Here is a 16,396-nt window from a genome sequence, read left to right as displayed (position 1 = left end):
CGGCCCATTTTTGGTGAACAAGCTAGGTTGTCCTTGCTGATTGGTGGATAAATTCATCCACCAATCAAAAACTGCTGTCCAGAGTTCTGAACCAAGAAAAAAGCTTAGATGCCTTCTTTTTTATATAAAGATAGCAAGAGAATGAAGAAAAATTGATAATATGAGTAGATTAGAAAGTTGCTTGAAATTGCATGCTCTATCTGAATCACAAAAGAAACATTTTTGGTTCAGTGTCCATTTAAAGTTACAGAGCACTTACAATGAGTCAAGGAACAATATCCTCCTTTTCTTTTTGAGATGTTCATTTTTTCTAGCCATCTTTTTACAGATATGCTGCATCACTTTCAAGTGATTTAGCATGTGTTACATGTCCCTTTAACGTACAAATAGAATTAATATACAGATAGAGGCTTAAATGTATATTCTGCAACTATTTCATAAAGAAAGGCAAAGATTAGGTCTAGTATACAGGTCAGGGTAACCCAAACTACACCTGATGGCCAATGCCAGGCCCTCCAAGGGCGTTGGTGTGGCTCTCAGCAATAATCAGCAATAAACACACCAGTAATATGTTACTGAAAAAGCAGTTCCACCCGGCTGGTTCTCCATACAAAAAGTTTGAGATCTCCTGATTTATATAAACTTTTTTATATGTGCATTTAAAAGAAGCCTATAATGTGTGTTAATAGAGTGTTACACATATACAAATACCAGAAGAACTAAGCTTTTCACTACTGAAACCAAAAACACCTTAAATCCGGATTTAAAGGGATATTCCGGTCAAAATTTAAATGCACATAGCTGAATCCTTTAGCACAACTGCTGTAGCCTCTCTGTTCTATGGCAGCCTACACTTCAGTCACAATCCCAGGCCAGGAGAGAAACAAGGAGGGGGGAGTAGGAATTATCCTGTCTCTACACAGTACCTTTCACTGCATTCCTTCACCCCTCTCTTTCCTTCTCATCTTTTGAAGTTCATGCTTTCCACCTCTTCTCCCCTGTAGCTCTTCATGTTGCAGTTATTTATCGGCCCCCTGGACCAGCATCACAATTTCTGGACCACTTTAAAGCCTAGCTTCTACGTTTTATCTCTTCTAATGTCCCTTCTCTCATCTTAGGGGACTTCAACATACCCGTTGATAATCCTAACATGCCTGCTGCCTTGAAACTTCTATCCCTTACCACCTCTTTTGTCCTGTCCCAGTGGACATCTCCAACCCACTGTGAAGGCAACTCCATAGACTTGGTCTTCACTAATCTCTATGCCATTTCCAACTTCTTTAACGTCCCCTTTCCACTATTTTTTCTCTTACTCTACCTGCTACATCTTTGCAAGCCCCCAAAAAACTGCTACCTTACAGGAATTTAAATGACTTGGCTCTCACAGACTTTTCCACTCAACTTAATCCTCTGCTCTCTGACATTTCATCCTTCTCTTGCCCAAACCTTGTGGCTTTACAGTATAATTTGGCACTAAAATCAACACTTGACAAAGCTGCATCCTCCACTGTTCACCGTACATCAATCACTCTGTGGCAACCGTCGCACACCAAACAAACCAGATATCTTCAGCGATGTTCACGGGCTGCTTAACAGCAGTGGAGGAAATCAAGCACCTGTGCAGATTTCCGGCATTATAAATTCATCCTTAAGTCCTACAACTCCGCACTCAGCCTTGCCAAACAAGTCTATTTCTCCTCCCGTGTGTCATCTCACGCATTCAACCCCAGAAAGCTGTTCTCAACCTTTAACTCCCTCCTACGTCCGCCTGCACCCCCACCCACTACTAACCTCACTTCTCAGATTATTGCTGATCACTTCACTCATACCCACCCCTTCTATTAACAAAGCTCTATGAAACTTCCCTCCTGTAACAGAGATATAAGTCTCTGTACTTCTATCTTTGGCTCATCTCACAACCTGCCCACTTGACCCTATTCCTCCACAACTTCTTCCCTCTCTCTCTGCTTCACTAACCCCTACCCTAACTCATCTCTTTAACCGATCTCTCACCGCTGGCACATTTCCTGAAACATTCAAGCATGCGTCAATCATACCAATCCTAAAAAAACCCTCGCTTAACCCCTCCGCCCCTTCTAATTATAGACCGGTCTCCTTACTTCCCTTAGCTTTAAAATTATTGGAACGACTGGTCTATAATCGGCTAACTCATTTTCTCACAACTAACTCCTTACTTGATCCACTACAATCTGGTTTCCGCCCTAAACACTCAACAGAAACTGCTCTTACTAAAGTAACAAATGATCTGTTATCAGCTTAAGCAAAAGGCCACTACTCCTTACTAATTATTCTTGACCTGTCCGCTGCTTTTGACACAGTTGACCATCCTCTCCTCCTAAAAATACTACATTCAATTAGCATCCAAGACACAGCTCTCTCTCCTGGTTTGCCTCATATCTCTCAAACTGCTCGTTTTCAGTTTCCTTTAACAACATATCTTCTGATTCTATGCCTCTCTCAGCTGGAGTACCGCACGGCTCTGTCTTAGGTCCCTTGCTTTCTCTCTCTCTATATACATCCTCCCTTGGAAAACTTATAGCCTCCTTTGGATTCCAGTACTACTTATATGCTGATGATACCCAAATCTATATTTCCTCTGCTGATATCTCTTCCTCTTTAATCAACCAGATTTCCAACTGCCTCTCTGCAATTTTCTCTTAGATGTCTTCACACTACCTCCAACTCAATCTGTCCAAAACTGAGCTACTTCTTTTTCCCCCCCTCTTCGAGACAACCAACACCTGAAATTTCTCTGACGGTTGGAGACTCTATTCTCAACACCTCACCCCATGTACGCTGTCTTGGGATCACACTTGACTCGGAACTAACATTCAACCCACATATACAAGCGCTTACCAAATCCTGCCGTTCACACTTACGCAACAGTTCCAGAATTCGTCCCTTCCTTACTCAAAAAACTACCAAAAAAATTAATTAATTCCCTCATTTTGTCACATTGATTATTGCAATCTACTTCTAAATGGCCTTCCAAAACACCGCCTCTCCTCCCTCCAATCTATTATGAATGTTTCTGCTAGACTCATCCACCTAAGTCGCTGATCTACATCAGCTGCTCCGCTTTGTCAGTCTCTACACTGACTCCCCACACACTCCAGAATACAATTTAAAGTATTAACCTTAACTTACAAAGCACTCAACAGTCTTACTCCCAACTATATTTCCTCTCTCATCGATCAATCTCTGACTTACGTCTCTACACTCCTGTTATTTCTATGTCCCACTCCCGTCTCCAAGACTTCTCACGTGCTGCTGCTGTCCTCTGGAACTCTCTACCCCGCTCCATAGGACTGTCTCCTATATTGTATAGCTTTAGACGCTCCTTGAAAACTCACCTATTCAGAGAGGCGTACCATCTCTCCTCCATCTCTCATCCTAGCCAAACTAATACATGAACTGCCTGACTCAGTGCAACCGATGTGACAAGCTACCCCAAACTTATGTCTCTGCACCCTAAACCTGTAGACTGTGAGCTCTCCGGAGCAGGGCCCTCTTCCTCCTGTACTAGATTGTTTAGTTTTGTTATGTTTTGTATTTTATCACAAATCCTTGTCACTGTATACCCATATCATTGTACCCACTGCATTGGCAAAAATGTTTCTAGTTAAAACCATCACTGATTTAGTGTTAACATTTTTCTCTGCACATGCATGTGAAGCATAGCTAAATATTTTCAGAGCACCAGCATTTTAAATACTGCATCTGCTCAGAGCACAAGTGGGGCTTGTATCAGTTGGTAAATAACAAATTGAGTCATTACCAGATGGTACAAGCACCTTAGGTTTTCTGAGCAAGTGCTGTGTTTAAAATGCTGGTGCATGGTGCATACTTAAATACACTTTTGAAACAGCTCTAGCTTTTATTAGAAGCAGTTTTGCCAATACGTGTATATCACAAAAATGCTTCTATTCAAAACTGAGATGCATCTATGTGGATTCCAATTTTGGCTGGAATGTCCCTTTAACAGCACAGAGAAGACATACACGTAAGGATCATAAAATATTTACATAAACAATATGGATGCACATCCTACTAGTTGTTTCAATAGCAGCCATTACAAATATGCTATAATAAAACTAGGTCATGAGAAAAGTTTTTTTTAATTTATTAGGTTTGTGCTCCTCTATTTGGTAAAACCTATATTACACCCATAGGTTTCACTCAAAACTAACAGCAGCTCTATCCCCCCCCTCACAAGGCCTTTTATACTTCCGCACTGCCATGTGATTACACGAGGACGTGCTTGTGCTGCCATGGTTACAAAAACGTCACTACGCACGAGCCTAATACACTTGTCAAAAGCTTACTTAGGTATCTGCAAGCAACCTTTTCAATTTATCTTGCCTTACACTTTTGTGTGCGTTTAAAGGAGACTGCGTGAAGTAATTAAAAATTGCGTATTTGTGCCCCCCCCCGAGTCACAGTACAAACTTACGTTTAAGTGTTCATCTGACAAAATATCGCGCGCCTAGGGTGGATTTTTGTTGTTCCGTTCACAAATATGTTTACTCTTTTATTTATTTTATTATCTTTCTTCGTATCTGATGTTTAATGGTTCCCTTTTTCTAATGACGTCACTACACACACTTCCCCGCGTGGTAAGCGATGAAAAGACGCAATATATCCTCTCGCGCGCGCACTGCGCGCTCTGAGAGCAGGTCGTCTACGCACATAATTGGATGTGGAACATTGAGCGCGCAGTGTTTGGACTAGTCATTGAAAAGACCGAGGGAGGTAACAGTGAGTAGGCGTGACAAGAAAGCCGGTCTATAAAAGCTAAAACGCAAGCAACAGCTCGCCATTTTGAGAGTCCGTTGGACGCAGAAGGCGGAGGAACTTCTGGTTTCTAGACCAGAGTGGCCGGATGGTGAAATCCTCCCTCCAGCGGATATTAAATAGCCATTGTTTTGCCAGAGAAAAAGAAGGAAATAAAAGAAGCTGCAACATGCCTCTACTGAGTATTGACAGTAATAGTAGTGAAAGGTAGGCGGCTTAATCCTTCACCATCGGTATTGGGGGAGTCTTATTAACCTAGTCTACCAGTATGTTTCCCTTGTGCTTTGAATTTCAATACAATGATTAGTATATAAAGTAGGTAGTTTTTTATTGTAGTTAATAAAGCAGAGGCCTTCGCCTGACTATATTTTGCGGTCACGCTCTTGTAGTTTCCCAATAGTGAGATTACCTTTTACTGCCACTTTCCAGCTGTGAAATAGATCTAGCAGTATATAACTTGTAAAAATGTTATAGTAATAGCCTAAGAAGCCTATGTGGTATTGCTGAGCTGTACCCATCCACTGAAAGGCCCGCTCTGGTTAAGTAAAATTTACTTTGCTTGATGTTCGGCCTGGTCTACTGATCTTGTCTGACTAGAGAGAAAAGGCCCGAGATAAACAAGACGATGGGCGGAGGCCAGATATCTCCTCCCATATATTTGCGTGTAATTGGTGCTGACATTTGAGCCTCTGACCTTACACTAAAAAGGTTAAGATGTCTGGTATAACAATACATGCTCATTTAAAACTAGTAATGTCTTTACCTAAACACAATAATTTGCATATATTCATAGTAAAAAAATATTTTATAACGCTGACTTCCGAGTTTAGTTGTAAACAAAGATACTACTAAAATGCCAGCATTTTTGGTACTATTGTAATTTTTGTTGACTTGGCCATGTGTGTATATACCATCATTTAAGTGATAACTAACATCTGGTTCCTGAGCATCACACCTGTTGCTTATAGGTTGGGGAGATGCTTTTCTGTTGATTCCCCCATTTCATACATTTTTAAATATAGTTAAGCACATAATCTGTGCTTGCAACCAGATTATATGTATACAGTATATATATATGACTGTATATGTCAATTATGCAGGTCATTGATGTAAGTTAATTCCTTACTACAGAGCTTATTATAGCATTGGTAAGATACTTGGAACAGAAAAGGTCCCCAAGTTATGTCATCTTATCCTTTAGATAAGAGGCTGAAAACTGTATTGAAGCAAGCAGACATTTTGAATGTCGCAGATCTTATCTGGAAGTATTATGTAACACAATTTAGTGGCTGTTTTTTTCCAGGGTTTGATAAAATCTGCCTCAGATGCATAGTTTCAGGCCTAAATAGTTTAAGGTGTAAGCACTTTCTCCCTCCAGAGTATGAATGGGAACTTGATGGGTTTTTAGCCTTTGCATTGATAATTCTGTTGACGTTTAATATTTTTTTAATGCTTTGAGGCAGCAAATTTTAAGACACAGGTTTCAAAGCTGCTTTTGTTTAGTGATTGCGATTAGCCAAGTTATTTTTGCTTCATAATTCTCTAAAATCTTTGCTTTAGATTTATTTAGTGATGATAACGTGAAAGTGTCTTGTTTGGTGATCATAAAAGGCTAAATAAAGTAAGGTGGGGAATTACGCCCTGAGAAGTGTATATATCACAGTATAATCATGGCTTCTCCAAATAAGAATGCATGTTTTATTTCATATGCGTGTATCTTTTCCTCTCCACCCAGGATAAAATTTCACTATATATTGGCTACAAAATGGAGGTTTTTATTATATGCATATGTATAAACATATCTGCAAATGGCCGCTGCTTGCAGGACTCCCAAATCCCTTGTGGGCATCTGCTTGCTACATCTGCTGAGGTGACGTAAGCAGAAAACTGAAGGGTGAGATGGTGCATAGGGAGGAGTCTAAACGTCCTTTGTGCTGTAGGTGGCTGTGATCAGCCAGAGATGTTGAAATCGTTGCCTTGTACACTTAAGCTCAGGCACAAATTTTAAGCAAACTGGTTATGTATGATTTGTTCCAAGAAGCTTTACTAATTCTGCCTTTTATTTGGTAGTGTAGTTCTAAAAATCTAGGATTTATATTATCTTTCGTTTTAGTACCCATGTGTTGCAAGACTATATTCTCATGTTGATATATCTTTGCTTAAAAGGATATGAAGTTAGCAGCAGTGATTACAGTGCGTGTTTTCTTTAATGCGTCATGTCTGACATGATGCATTCTTGTAGCCTAGATCAAGATTTTTGAGATCCTGCAGGCCAATTTGTGTCTTTAATGGCTTTTTAGTTTTAAAAATAATATATCTATCTCTACCCATCCCGGGCTTTTAAAGTGTGGCGTTCTAAATAGAGTATTGGTTAATTAAGTTAGAAAGGTTGCATGCAACTCAATATTGGTTTCTCAATGTTTACAATGACTTGTTATACCAGCTGCCGAGTTTGAAATTTATGGGAAGTTGTACCTTTAGGAATAATTTTGTATATGAAATAGCTTACTGCAGTCATTATCTTTTATGTCTAATTTACATAAGTCCTCAATCCTTTTTTAAAAAAAAAAATTTTAGTACCTGTCGGACACCATCTGGGAGCATTATTTTATCTAAATCTTATTTGTTTTTTTGTGTAACAGGAACTTAAGTTCAGAAATGTTAATTATGGGTGGGGAAATAGACAATCAGTTATTTCAAATAAAGGTGAACAAGCTATAAACTATTTAATACACTCCAGTACGTTATATGGTTATTTGGGGGCATATTAAATGGGAGAAAATATTAGTGTACACTGTCATGTTAACGGAACATACTGGATACAAATACAGTAGGACCCCAGTATCCACAGTATAGGTTCCAAGCCCCCCCCCGTGGATGCCTTGCATACTGTACATGCATTACATACCTATGATACATTTTAATTTATAAATTAGGCACAATAACTAATAGAACAGTTATTATAGAGTGTGTGTATTAACCAAAATAAGGATTATTTGGATAAGCACTGCAATAACGTTAATTGATCTGATAACCGAGACTGTTAGTAAATGACTGACAGATGAGTAGTGTTACAGCATGGATACCCAGGGGGGAAAAAGGCATAACCACACAATCTCAAACGGCACATTTTAATAATTGCATGGATGCGGTTAACCATGGATACGTGAAACTGCCTTAAATGAGACAGCATATATCTGTTTTTTGCTGTACTATTGTTTAATATGATTTAAGCTATGGTTGACCTATATTAGATTTACAAGCCAGCCATCCAATTTATTTTTTCCAGGACTGTGCAAGTGTGCGCTTGTATATAGAAATAAAAGTACTCTTCTATGGCTCCTAAAAACTTAATGTCCAGCTCAGTAGAGTTTAGTATCTAAGAGAAATTCTAGGCACTATTGTTTCTGGGATTTTATAGGCACACGGCAATTGGTCTCTAAATCATCTGCAGTTGGATGCTCTATTTGGGGAGGATACCAATATGCTTTTCTGAGGTTAGTGTGGGAGCATAGGTAGTAACTTCCTGTAGGTGTTAAAGGGACAGTCAACACCAACAATTATATTGTTTAAAAAGATAAATAATCCCTTTTTTACCATTCCCCAATTTTTGCATAACAAACACCGTTCTATTATACTTTTTACCTCTGTCTACCTAGTATTTGTAAGTAGATAAATACTGCTAGAGGAAAGTTTGATACAAATTTTGTTTTCTCTTGCAGTTCCAGAGTTTCTTTCAGTTGCTGTAGTAACCTGGGTCCGGGGCCTCGGTGGTGTTCCTGATGTCCCTCACCCACCCCTGAAGATCCCAGGTGGGCGAGGGAATAGTCAAAGGGATCACAATCTTTCAGCTAATTTATTTTATTCTGTAAGTATCAAGTTGAACTTTTAGCATTATAGAATTACCCATTACCCTGTCACCAAAATTTTTGCCCGTGGTAACAATCTGAGTTGATAAAAGCCCAATAAGGACTTTGTGTATCACTTCATAGTAAGTACACTGGCTATATAGCCCAAGAAAACATTGAGCTTCCATATCTCTAATATTTTAGTCTATGTATTTGAAAATTAAAATTGAGTCACTCAATAAAAAGTTTAAGGAAAAAGTTACTTAAAGGGACAGTGTTTGCAAATTTTTCTTTTTAAAAAAAAATATATAGATGCTCCCTTATTACTAATTGCCCAGTTTTGCATAACAAACACTGTTATAGTAATACTTTTTTACCTGTAATTACTTTGTATCTAGGCCTCTGCAAAGTGCCCCTTATCTCAGTTCTTTTGACAGACTTGCATTTTAGCCACTCAGTGCTAATTTGCTTCATTCTTTTGTTATCCTTTGTTGAAAACAAAGTAGCTATGCTTGGGGAAGCAATGCACCACTGGGAGCTAGCTGCTGATTGGTGGCTGTATATGTATGCTTCTTGTCATTGGCTAACTCCCAATAGTGCACTGTTGCTCATTCTGCAAAGGATGAACCACATTTTAGAATAGTACAATTTTAAACAACTTTCAAATTTTCTACTGTAAGGATCATTAAAGGGCTATGAAACCCACTTTTTTTTTTTTTTTTTTTTTTTTTTTCCCTTTCATGATTCAGATACAGGATGTCATTTTAAACTTCTAATCTACTTCTGATCTAATTTGTGTCTGGAGCACTATGATATAGCTTTGCAAGAATATTATCCGTTTGCAAGAGCACTAGATGGCAGCTCTATTTCCTGCCATTTAGTGCTCCAGACACCTACCTATGTTTTAACACAGAATACCATGGGAATAAAGCAAATATGACAATATAAATATCTTGGAAACTTATTTAAAAATGTATGTTCTGTCTGATTCGTAAAATAGAATTTTTGGGGTTTATATCCGTTTTTAATGGGGCATTTCACTTAAAATGTTCCATTACTGAAAGGATTAGCAACTTGCTGTCATTAATTGTATGTACTCTGCATAAAGTTTAAAAAATAAGCTGCATATCTCAAACGTTCCAGTTTACTGCCGTTATCAAAATGTGCTTTAAAAATAAGTAAAATGTTCTATTTTGATTAATACATTCTCTCCCACCTTTAATCTTTCTGAAGGAATTAAAAAAAGTAAACATACAACCGAAGTTACTCTTCTGGAACACCCGCAGTCTGCTCTAGGTGAGGATATGGCCAGTGATTGGAGCATATGCATGCCTGTTTCTGTTTGGCTCACCAGCTGTATCCTCATCTGGAGTGCCACAGGAGCATAACTTGCGTAATTATCCCCTTAACCAAATTTAAACATAAAAAGGATTAGTTAGCCTTAAAATGCACTAATGAAATATAGTTGGCTTTATTTTCCTCCACTAGAATGTTACTTAAAGGGACAGTCAACACTTACTTTAACATGTTTTTATATTGAAAATAACAAAACGGAGGTCCGCCTACACTATACCCCTCCTGCCTTGCCGCCTTGCTTCTGTCCTAATCAGCGGCGCTAACTACTCTAATACCCGGTAAATATGGATGCCGGACTCCCCCCACCATTACGTAGCTGCCTTCTTCTTCAACTGATAAGCAAATCAGAATCCAGTCCTCGGACTGAAATTGCACGCGCTTGCAATTTCTGTCCGATGCCTGGATTCTGATTTGCTTATCAGTTGAAAAAGAAGGCAGCTACGTAATGGTGGGGGGAGTCCGGCATCCATATTTACTGGGTATTAGAGTAGTTAGCGCCGCTGATTAGGACAGAAGCAAGGCAGGAGGGGTATAGTGTAGGCGGACCTCCGTTTTGTTATTTTCAATATAAAAACATGTTAAAGTAAGTGTTGACTGTCCCTTTAAACTTTTTTGATGCAAAGAATTTTTTTTTTTTTTTAAAGGACAAGTAAATACATTAGATTTGCATAATCTCACATGTATGATCACAAAATGAAAATTTACTTGGTCGGAACATTTTATCTTTTCCTGACAAATTTGAGTTAAATCCTTTTAATCCACTCCTATATCATGTGACAGCCATTAGCCAATCACAAATGCATATACATATATTCTGTGTATTCATGCTCTGTAACAGCTGGTGACTAAAGTAATTATAAAGACTGAACATTTTAATGGTAGTAAATTGGAAAGCGATTTAAAATTGAATACAGTTGAATGAATTTAATTTTGGCTTGTGTCCATTTTAAAGAAACCGTAAACACCTGGTAATTTAATACTTTTTAGTGCTAACAATCAGCAAAGTCTTAAAGGGACAGCCTAGTCAAAATTAAACTTTCATGATTCAGATAGGGCATGCAATTTTAACAACTTTCCAATTTACTTCTATTATCTAATTTGCTCAATTCTTTAGATATCCTTTGTTGAAGAAATAGCAATGCACATGTGTGAGCCAATCACACAAGGCCTCTATGTGCAGCAACCAATCAGCAGCTACTGAGCATATCTAGATATGCTTTTCAGCAAGTGATATCAAGAGAATGAAGGAAATTAGATAATAGAAGTAAATTAGAAAGTTGTTTAAAATGAAATGCTCTTTCTAAATCACGAAAGAAAAAAAATGGGTTTCATGTCCCTTTAATGCTTTTATAACTTTTTTTTTTCCTCTACAATTATTTCTCAATAGCCAAACCCCGCCTTATTTGGAGGATCTAATGCATTTATTTGCCGTTCTCAGATAAATCCATTTAAGGACAGATATCTAGCAGTTAGGCTTAAAGCTAGCTTCATCTAATTTGCTTCATTCTCTTGATATCCTTTGCTTAAAAGCATATCTAGATACTTGGTGGCTGCACATAGATGCCTCGTGATTGGCTCATGCATTGCTATTCAACATAGGATATCTAAAGCATGAAGCCAATTAGATATAAGTAAATTGGAATGTTTAAAATTGTATTTATCTGAATCATGAAATCATTTTTTGGGGTTTGTCCCTTTTTTTAATTTGTGCTGGGTCCATTACTTCCTGCCCCAGGCCCACATGAAGGCATATAGTTTGATGTAAAATCTTCATGATCAATTTAAGCTGGCTTTACTGTTTATTGAATGCTAGAGAAACAGGAAGCCAGTTTCTTGCTCATGCTCATGAAAGGCAAAATATTTTAATTTTGGTAGCAGCTACAATGAGGACTTTAGTTATCATTTTTGAAGAATGTTTTTTTTTTTTTTTTTTTTTTTTTTTAATATAAAATAATTTTAACTAAAGGAGCACTTTATCACACCACTTTACATTCCAGGAAAAGGGAGCAAGAGTAAAGTAACTATTCCATAACCACTGTTAGGATGGCATGGAATGTCCTACCTTATATGGTGTCCTGCAGCCTCCTCCTTTTAGATGATGGACAATGGGACTGAGGGTTGTGCCTAGTAGGGCTGCACGATTAATAGCGGATGTGGTTTTAAAAAGCGATTGCTGCGATTTATAACCCCGCCCACTGTCACCTATGAGGTACAGGAGGGCTCTGCGGCAGCCACATGCGGGTAAGAGGGATGGCAGTGACATGCCAGTGCTGTACTAGCACATGGTAACTGACTGAGCTCAGGCTGAGGGGGGGTGTCTGATCTAGCTGGAGGAATAGCTGACATGCAGTACTGAATGGACTAGCAGTGTTTTCTTGTCCGGTACAGCTGGATACACGGTCTGCGTTCCCAAATTCTCCATTCAAAGTATTTGGGCGTGCAGACCGTGCATATTGCTGGATAGCTTTCTATTCATGGTGGGAGGTTGCTGCTGCACTGGACAAGAAAACGCTGGGGGGGGGGGGGCGAGTGTTGTGGGACTCGCTTGGCATAGGTCACCATTGCAAGATAAAAGAGCTTGTCTCCTCTGCTTTAGAATCATTCTGCAAACTATAGAGCTCAGCTGGCTTACTTTACACTATTATTGTTTGCTGTTGAGACATTACTGCAGAGTATTGCATGCTATAGAGCACGATTACTTGCAACATTTCTACAGGCACAGATTGCTCACTCTGGAACTAAGAATATTACTGTATTTTATAAAGCTTGCTTGTTTTTTTAATATAACATTAGTTAAATGCATATACTGTAGGTTATGAATATATATCTGTATTTTTTATTCTCCCAGTGTACACTAAGATTTTGTAGTCTAAAATATGTTTTTTTTTATTATTGAAAAATTAAGATGTTAGTCATTTATAAGAAAATCACTTTTTTTTTTGTGCCTAACATAGTTGGCAGTACCCTGTGATCCGATCCTGGACTTGAAATCACATGACCGCCTCGACAATCAAGTGATTTCATTTTTCCAGCATATGTTTACATTGGAACTTTGTTTCAATCTTAAAGGGACACTAAACCCAAATTTTTTTCTTTCATGATTCAGAGTGTGCAATTTTAAGCAACTTTCTAATTTACTTTTTTTTTTTTTTTTTCTTCGTTCTCTTGCTATCTTTATTTAAAAACAGGAATGTGATGCATAGGAGTCGGCCCATATTTGGTTGAGAACCTGTTATGCTTGCTTATTGGTGGGTAAATGTAAGCCTCCACTAAGCGCTATCCATCCAATAAAGATGGCAAGAGAACAAAGAAAAATGAATAGGAGTAAATTAGAAAGTTGCTAAAAATGTAATGCTCTATCCGAATCATGAAAGAAAAAAATTGGGTTCAGTGAAAATAAACACTTGCTACCGAGATTAAAGGGATACTAAACCCACATTTTTTTTTCTTTAATGATTCAGATATAGCATGCAACTTTCTAATTAACTCCTAGCAATTGTTCTGCGTTCTCTTGCTATCTTTATTTAAAAAGCCGGAATTTAAAGCTTAAGAGCCAGCCCATTTTAGGTTCAGAACCCTGGATAGCGCTTGCTTATTCAGTGGCTACCTTTAGCAAACCAATCGGCAAGCATAACCCAGGTTCTCAACCAAAAATGGTCCGGCTCTTAAGCTTTACATTCCTGCTTTTTAAATAAAGAAAGAAAGAGAATAAAGAAAAAATAAGAGTAAATTTGAAAGTTACTTTAAAATTGCATGCTCTATCTGAATCATTAAAGGAAAAAAAGTCATTTTAAGGGGTTAAGTAAACATTTGATGGGGATTCAAACTTGTTTTTATTCTATTTTGCAGTGTTTGGAGGGTAGTGGAAAATGTCAGGGCCTTAGGGGAATTTAAATAAAGCAGAGTGACTAGATTGTAGTGTTTAAATACCAGCACAAGCTTGGGAGAGTTTACATATGTGAGTTTTCAAAAAAATAAAAAATGTTTTAATTATCTCTTGTGGCTCCAACAGGATAATAGGCTGAATATTACAGAGGAGATAACGTCCAATAACAGAACCAGAATTCTCAATGTCCAATCGAAACTTACAGATGGTAAACAAGTGAACTGGAGAGCAGTGTTAAACAACAACAACCTCTACATAGAAATCCCAAGTGGCACTCTCCCTGATGGAAGCAAAGACAGGTTGGTATTGTAAAACCTGTATCAATGCTGGTAGCAGAATGTATTTGATAACAACCAGTCTGAATCAAATGCATTGGCATTTATCTTAATCATGAAATACAAAAAGGAGACACGAGCGCAACCAACATTTAATATTCATATGTAATATGCAAGATAAACTTACAAGAATTAAGTGGGATAACAGCGAAAAAACTCACTGATCCAGAGAACCACAAACATCTGCTCCTACTTTGTGGTGTACGGGGGGCTTGTACTAAGCCATGCAGATGACTGATCTACAGAGCGTAGTTTGGCATTGGACCCGACCCATGTGACCTTGATGTGTTTAGTACCAAAAATGGGCTGGCTTGTAAGCTTAAATTCCTGCTTTTCAAATAGATACCAAGAGAACGAAGAAAAATTGCTAATGGGAGTAAATTAGAAAGTTGCTTAAAGTGAAGGTCAATTTTTGTCTACTTCCCTACTGAAGTTTAATAAATATTTTATAAGCATCCTAGTCGCTTTTTTTTATTTGCATCTTCCTTTCTTTTAAAAATAAAATCTAAAACTACCTGTTTTCATTGGGACTCCTCTCCTCCAATATTTCCTTATTCTCTATTAGTGACGTAGCGAGCGGTCACACATGCTCTACGTCCATCTAAAAGCGCGTGAGCAACACATAAGGTAAAAACTGCGCATGCATATGTGCACCTAACTATTGGCAGCTTCTTGTTACTTGTACGCAAGCGTTGTTGTTGTTGTGATGTATCGATCATGAACAAGCTGAGCCTCAGATATGACGCTCCTCATGAAGTTGCGCATGTGCAATACTTAAGTTACGTTGTGAAAAAGGGGCAGAACGTCCTGGGGGGGGGGGGGGGCTGAGATTGGAGCATTACATCTTAGATAAGTCAATCAAGTTATCTAGGATGGCGGGCGGACGAGTACAGTATAGTGGGGAACAAATAAAAGTGATAAATAAAATATGGTAAAAATGATGAAAGTCAAGCTCATTTCAAATAAAGAGCTGAACGGTGTGAACGAGGCACCCGGACTTGACCTTCACTTTAAAACTGCATGCTCTATCTGACTCATCTAAGAGAAATTTTGGGTTTAATATCCCTTTTTAAGGAGGTTGAACGTTGTAAAGGAGACCAGTATTGCAAACTTGTATATAAGTCTAAATAGTTCACTTAAATCGATAGTCTTTCTTAACCTCGTTTGGTAAGGTAACTAGTAGATAAAGATTTCTGAATTGAGTTGACTTACATATCTTTTAAATATGAAGAATCAACATAGGCTAGATGTTTGAAGCACTTATACTACCAGACTATGAAGTCTGCTATCCAACTGTTCCTCATTGTTTTCCAGATAAGTACCAACATAACTTGCCTAGCCAACAAGAGAAATCTATTGGTTTGTGGGGGGTTTTGTTCGGTACTCTTTAGATAAAGTGGCATGTTAATCTAATTTATGTATTTTATACAATCCTGCTTTGATGGTAATCGCATATTCCCCCTCTTACAGTTTAGCGGTTGTGTTGGAATATTCAGAGGAGCAGCTTCAAGTGGATCATGTTTTCATCTGCTTTCATAAGAACAGAGATGACAGAGGTGAGATTAGACTTCAAAATTGTTTGAATGAAATGATTTGCTATTTGCACATCTATTCCCCAATGTGTCTAGAACGTAAACATTAATTGATTTCAAATTAATTCTTAAACTAAAATTTTGCTTTTACATTGCAGCTGCACTTCTGCGAACCTTCAGCTTTTTGGGCTTTGAGATTGTGAGACCTGGACATCCCCTTGTCCCTAAGCGACCAGATGCTTGCTTTATGGCTTACACCTTTGAAAGAGATTCTTCTGATGAAGATTAGACCACCCTGCGATGTTTGCATCTTTTTTTGAGCTTTTTTGTTTGTTTTCATCTTTAAAGATGAATTGTGAGAAATCTTGTCAACATCTATTCAATTTGCCTGTATTGTATTACTTGTTTGTACCCTGCTGGGGCAGGGTAGCAGAGGGGATGGGATGTTGAAAATTTTTTTTCTCCACCAGATCTTTTCCAAAACCTTTGTCTGCATGTACTGACTTTTTTGAATAAATGCTCACTCCAGATTATAGCTATATCATTGGAGGTTTAATGTGTTTTTGTGATATCAAAGTATTTGCTTTAATTCTAAATAAAACATTTTATATTTTATTTTTGCCA

At 38.0% G+C, this 16,396-nt stretch overlaps 2 protein-coding genes across 4 annotated transcripts in view; one reads left to right on the top strand and one right to left on the bottom strand.

The window, feature by feature from the left end:
• Positions 1-4,613, bottom strand: part of JSRP1 (junctional sarcoplasmic reticulum protein 1) — a 409,477-nt gene extending 404,864 nt beyond the window's left edge. For 2 of the 3 annotated variants that reach the window (XM_053703072.1, XM_053703071.1), the window contains exon 1: positions 4,475-4,613. The gene's annotated coding sequence lies outside the window, so the exon portion shown is untranslated. The remainder of the gene's footprint in view (positions 1-4,474) is intronic. The other variant, XM_053703069.1, reaches the window with a different exon arrangement.
• Positions 4,614-4,831: 218 nt separating this feature from the next.
• On the top strand, positions 4,832-16,387 carry OAZ1 (ornithine decarboxylase antizyme 1). The gene is given in 6 exon segments (XM_053703074.1): positions 4,832-5,022; positions 8,538-8,595; positions 8,597-8,683; positions 14,032-14,204; positions 15,711-15,796; positions 15,931-16,387. Coding segments are annotated over 6 exon segments (654 nt in total). The 5' UTR covers positions 4,832-4,903; the 3' UTR covers positions 16,062-16,387.
• The last annotated feature ends 9 nt before the right edge of the window (positions 16,388-16,396 follow it).

Source organism: Bombina bombina, chromosome 2 (genome assembly GCF_027579735.1).
Source record: "Bombina bombina isolate aBomBom1 chromosome 2, aBomBom1.pri, whole genome shotgun sequence".
In the NCBI taxonomy this organism is placed as follows: domain Eukaryota; kingdom Metazoa; phylum Chordata; class Amphibia; order Anura; family Bombinatoridae; genus Bombina; species Bombina bombina.
Note: the sequence above shows the minus strand (reverse complement) of the source record. Positions and strands in the feature narration are given on the sequence as shown.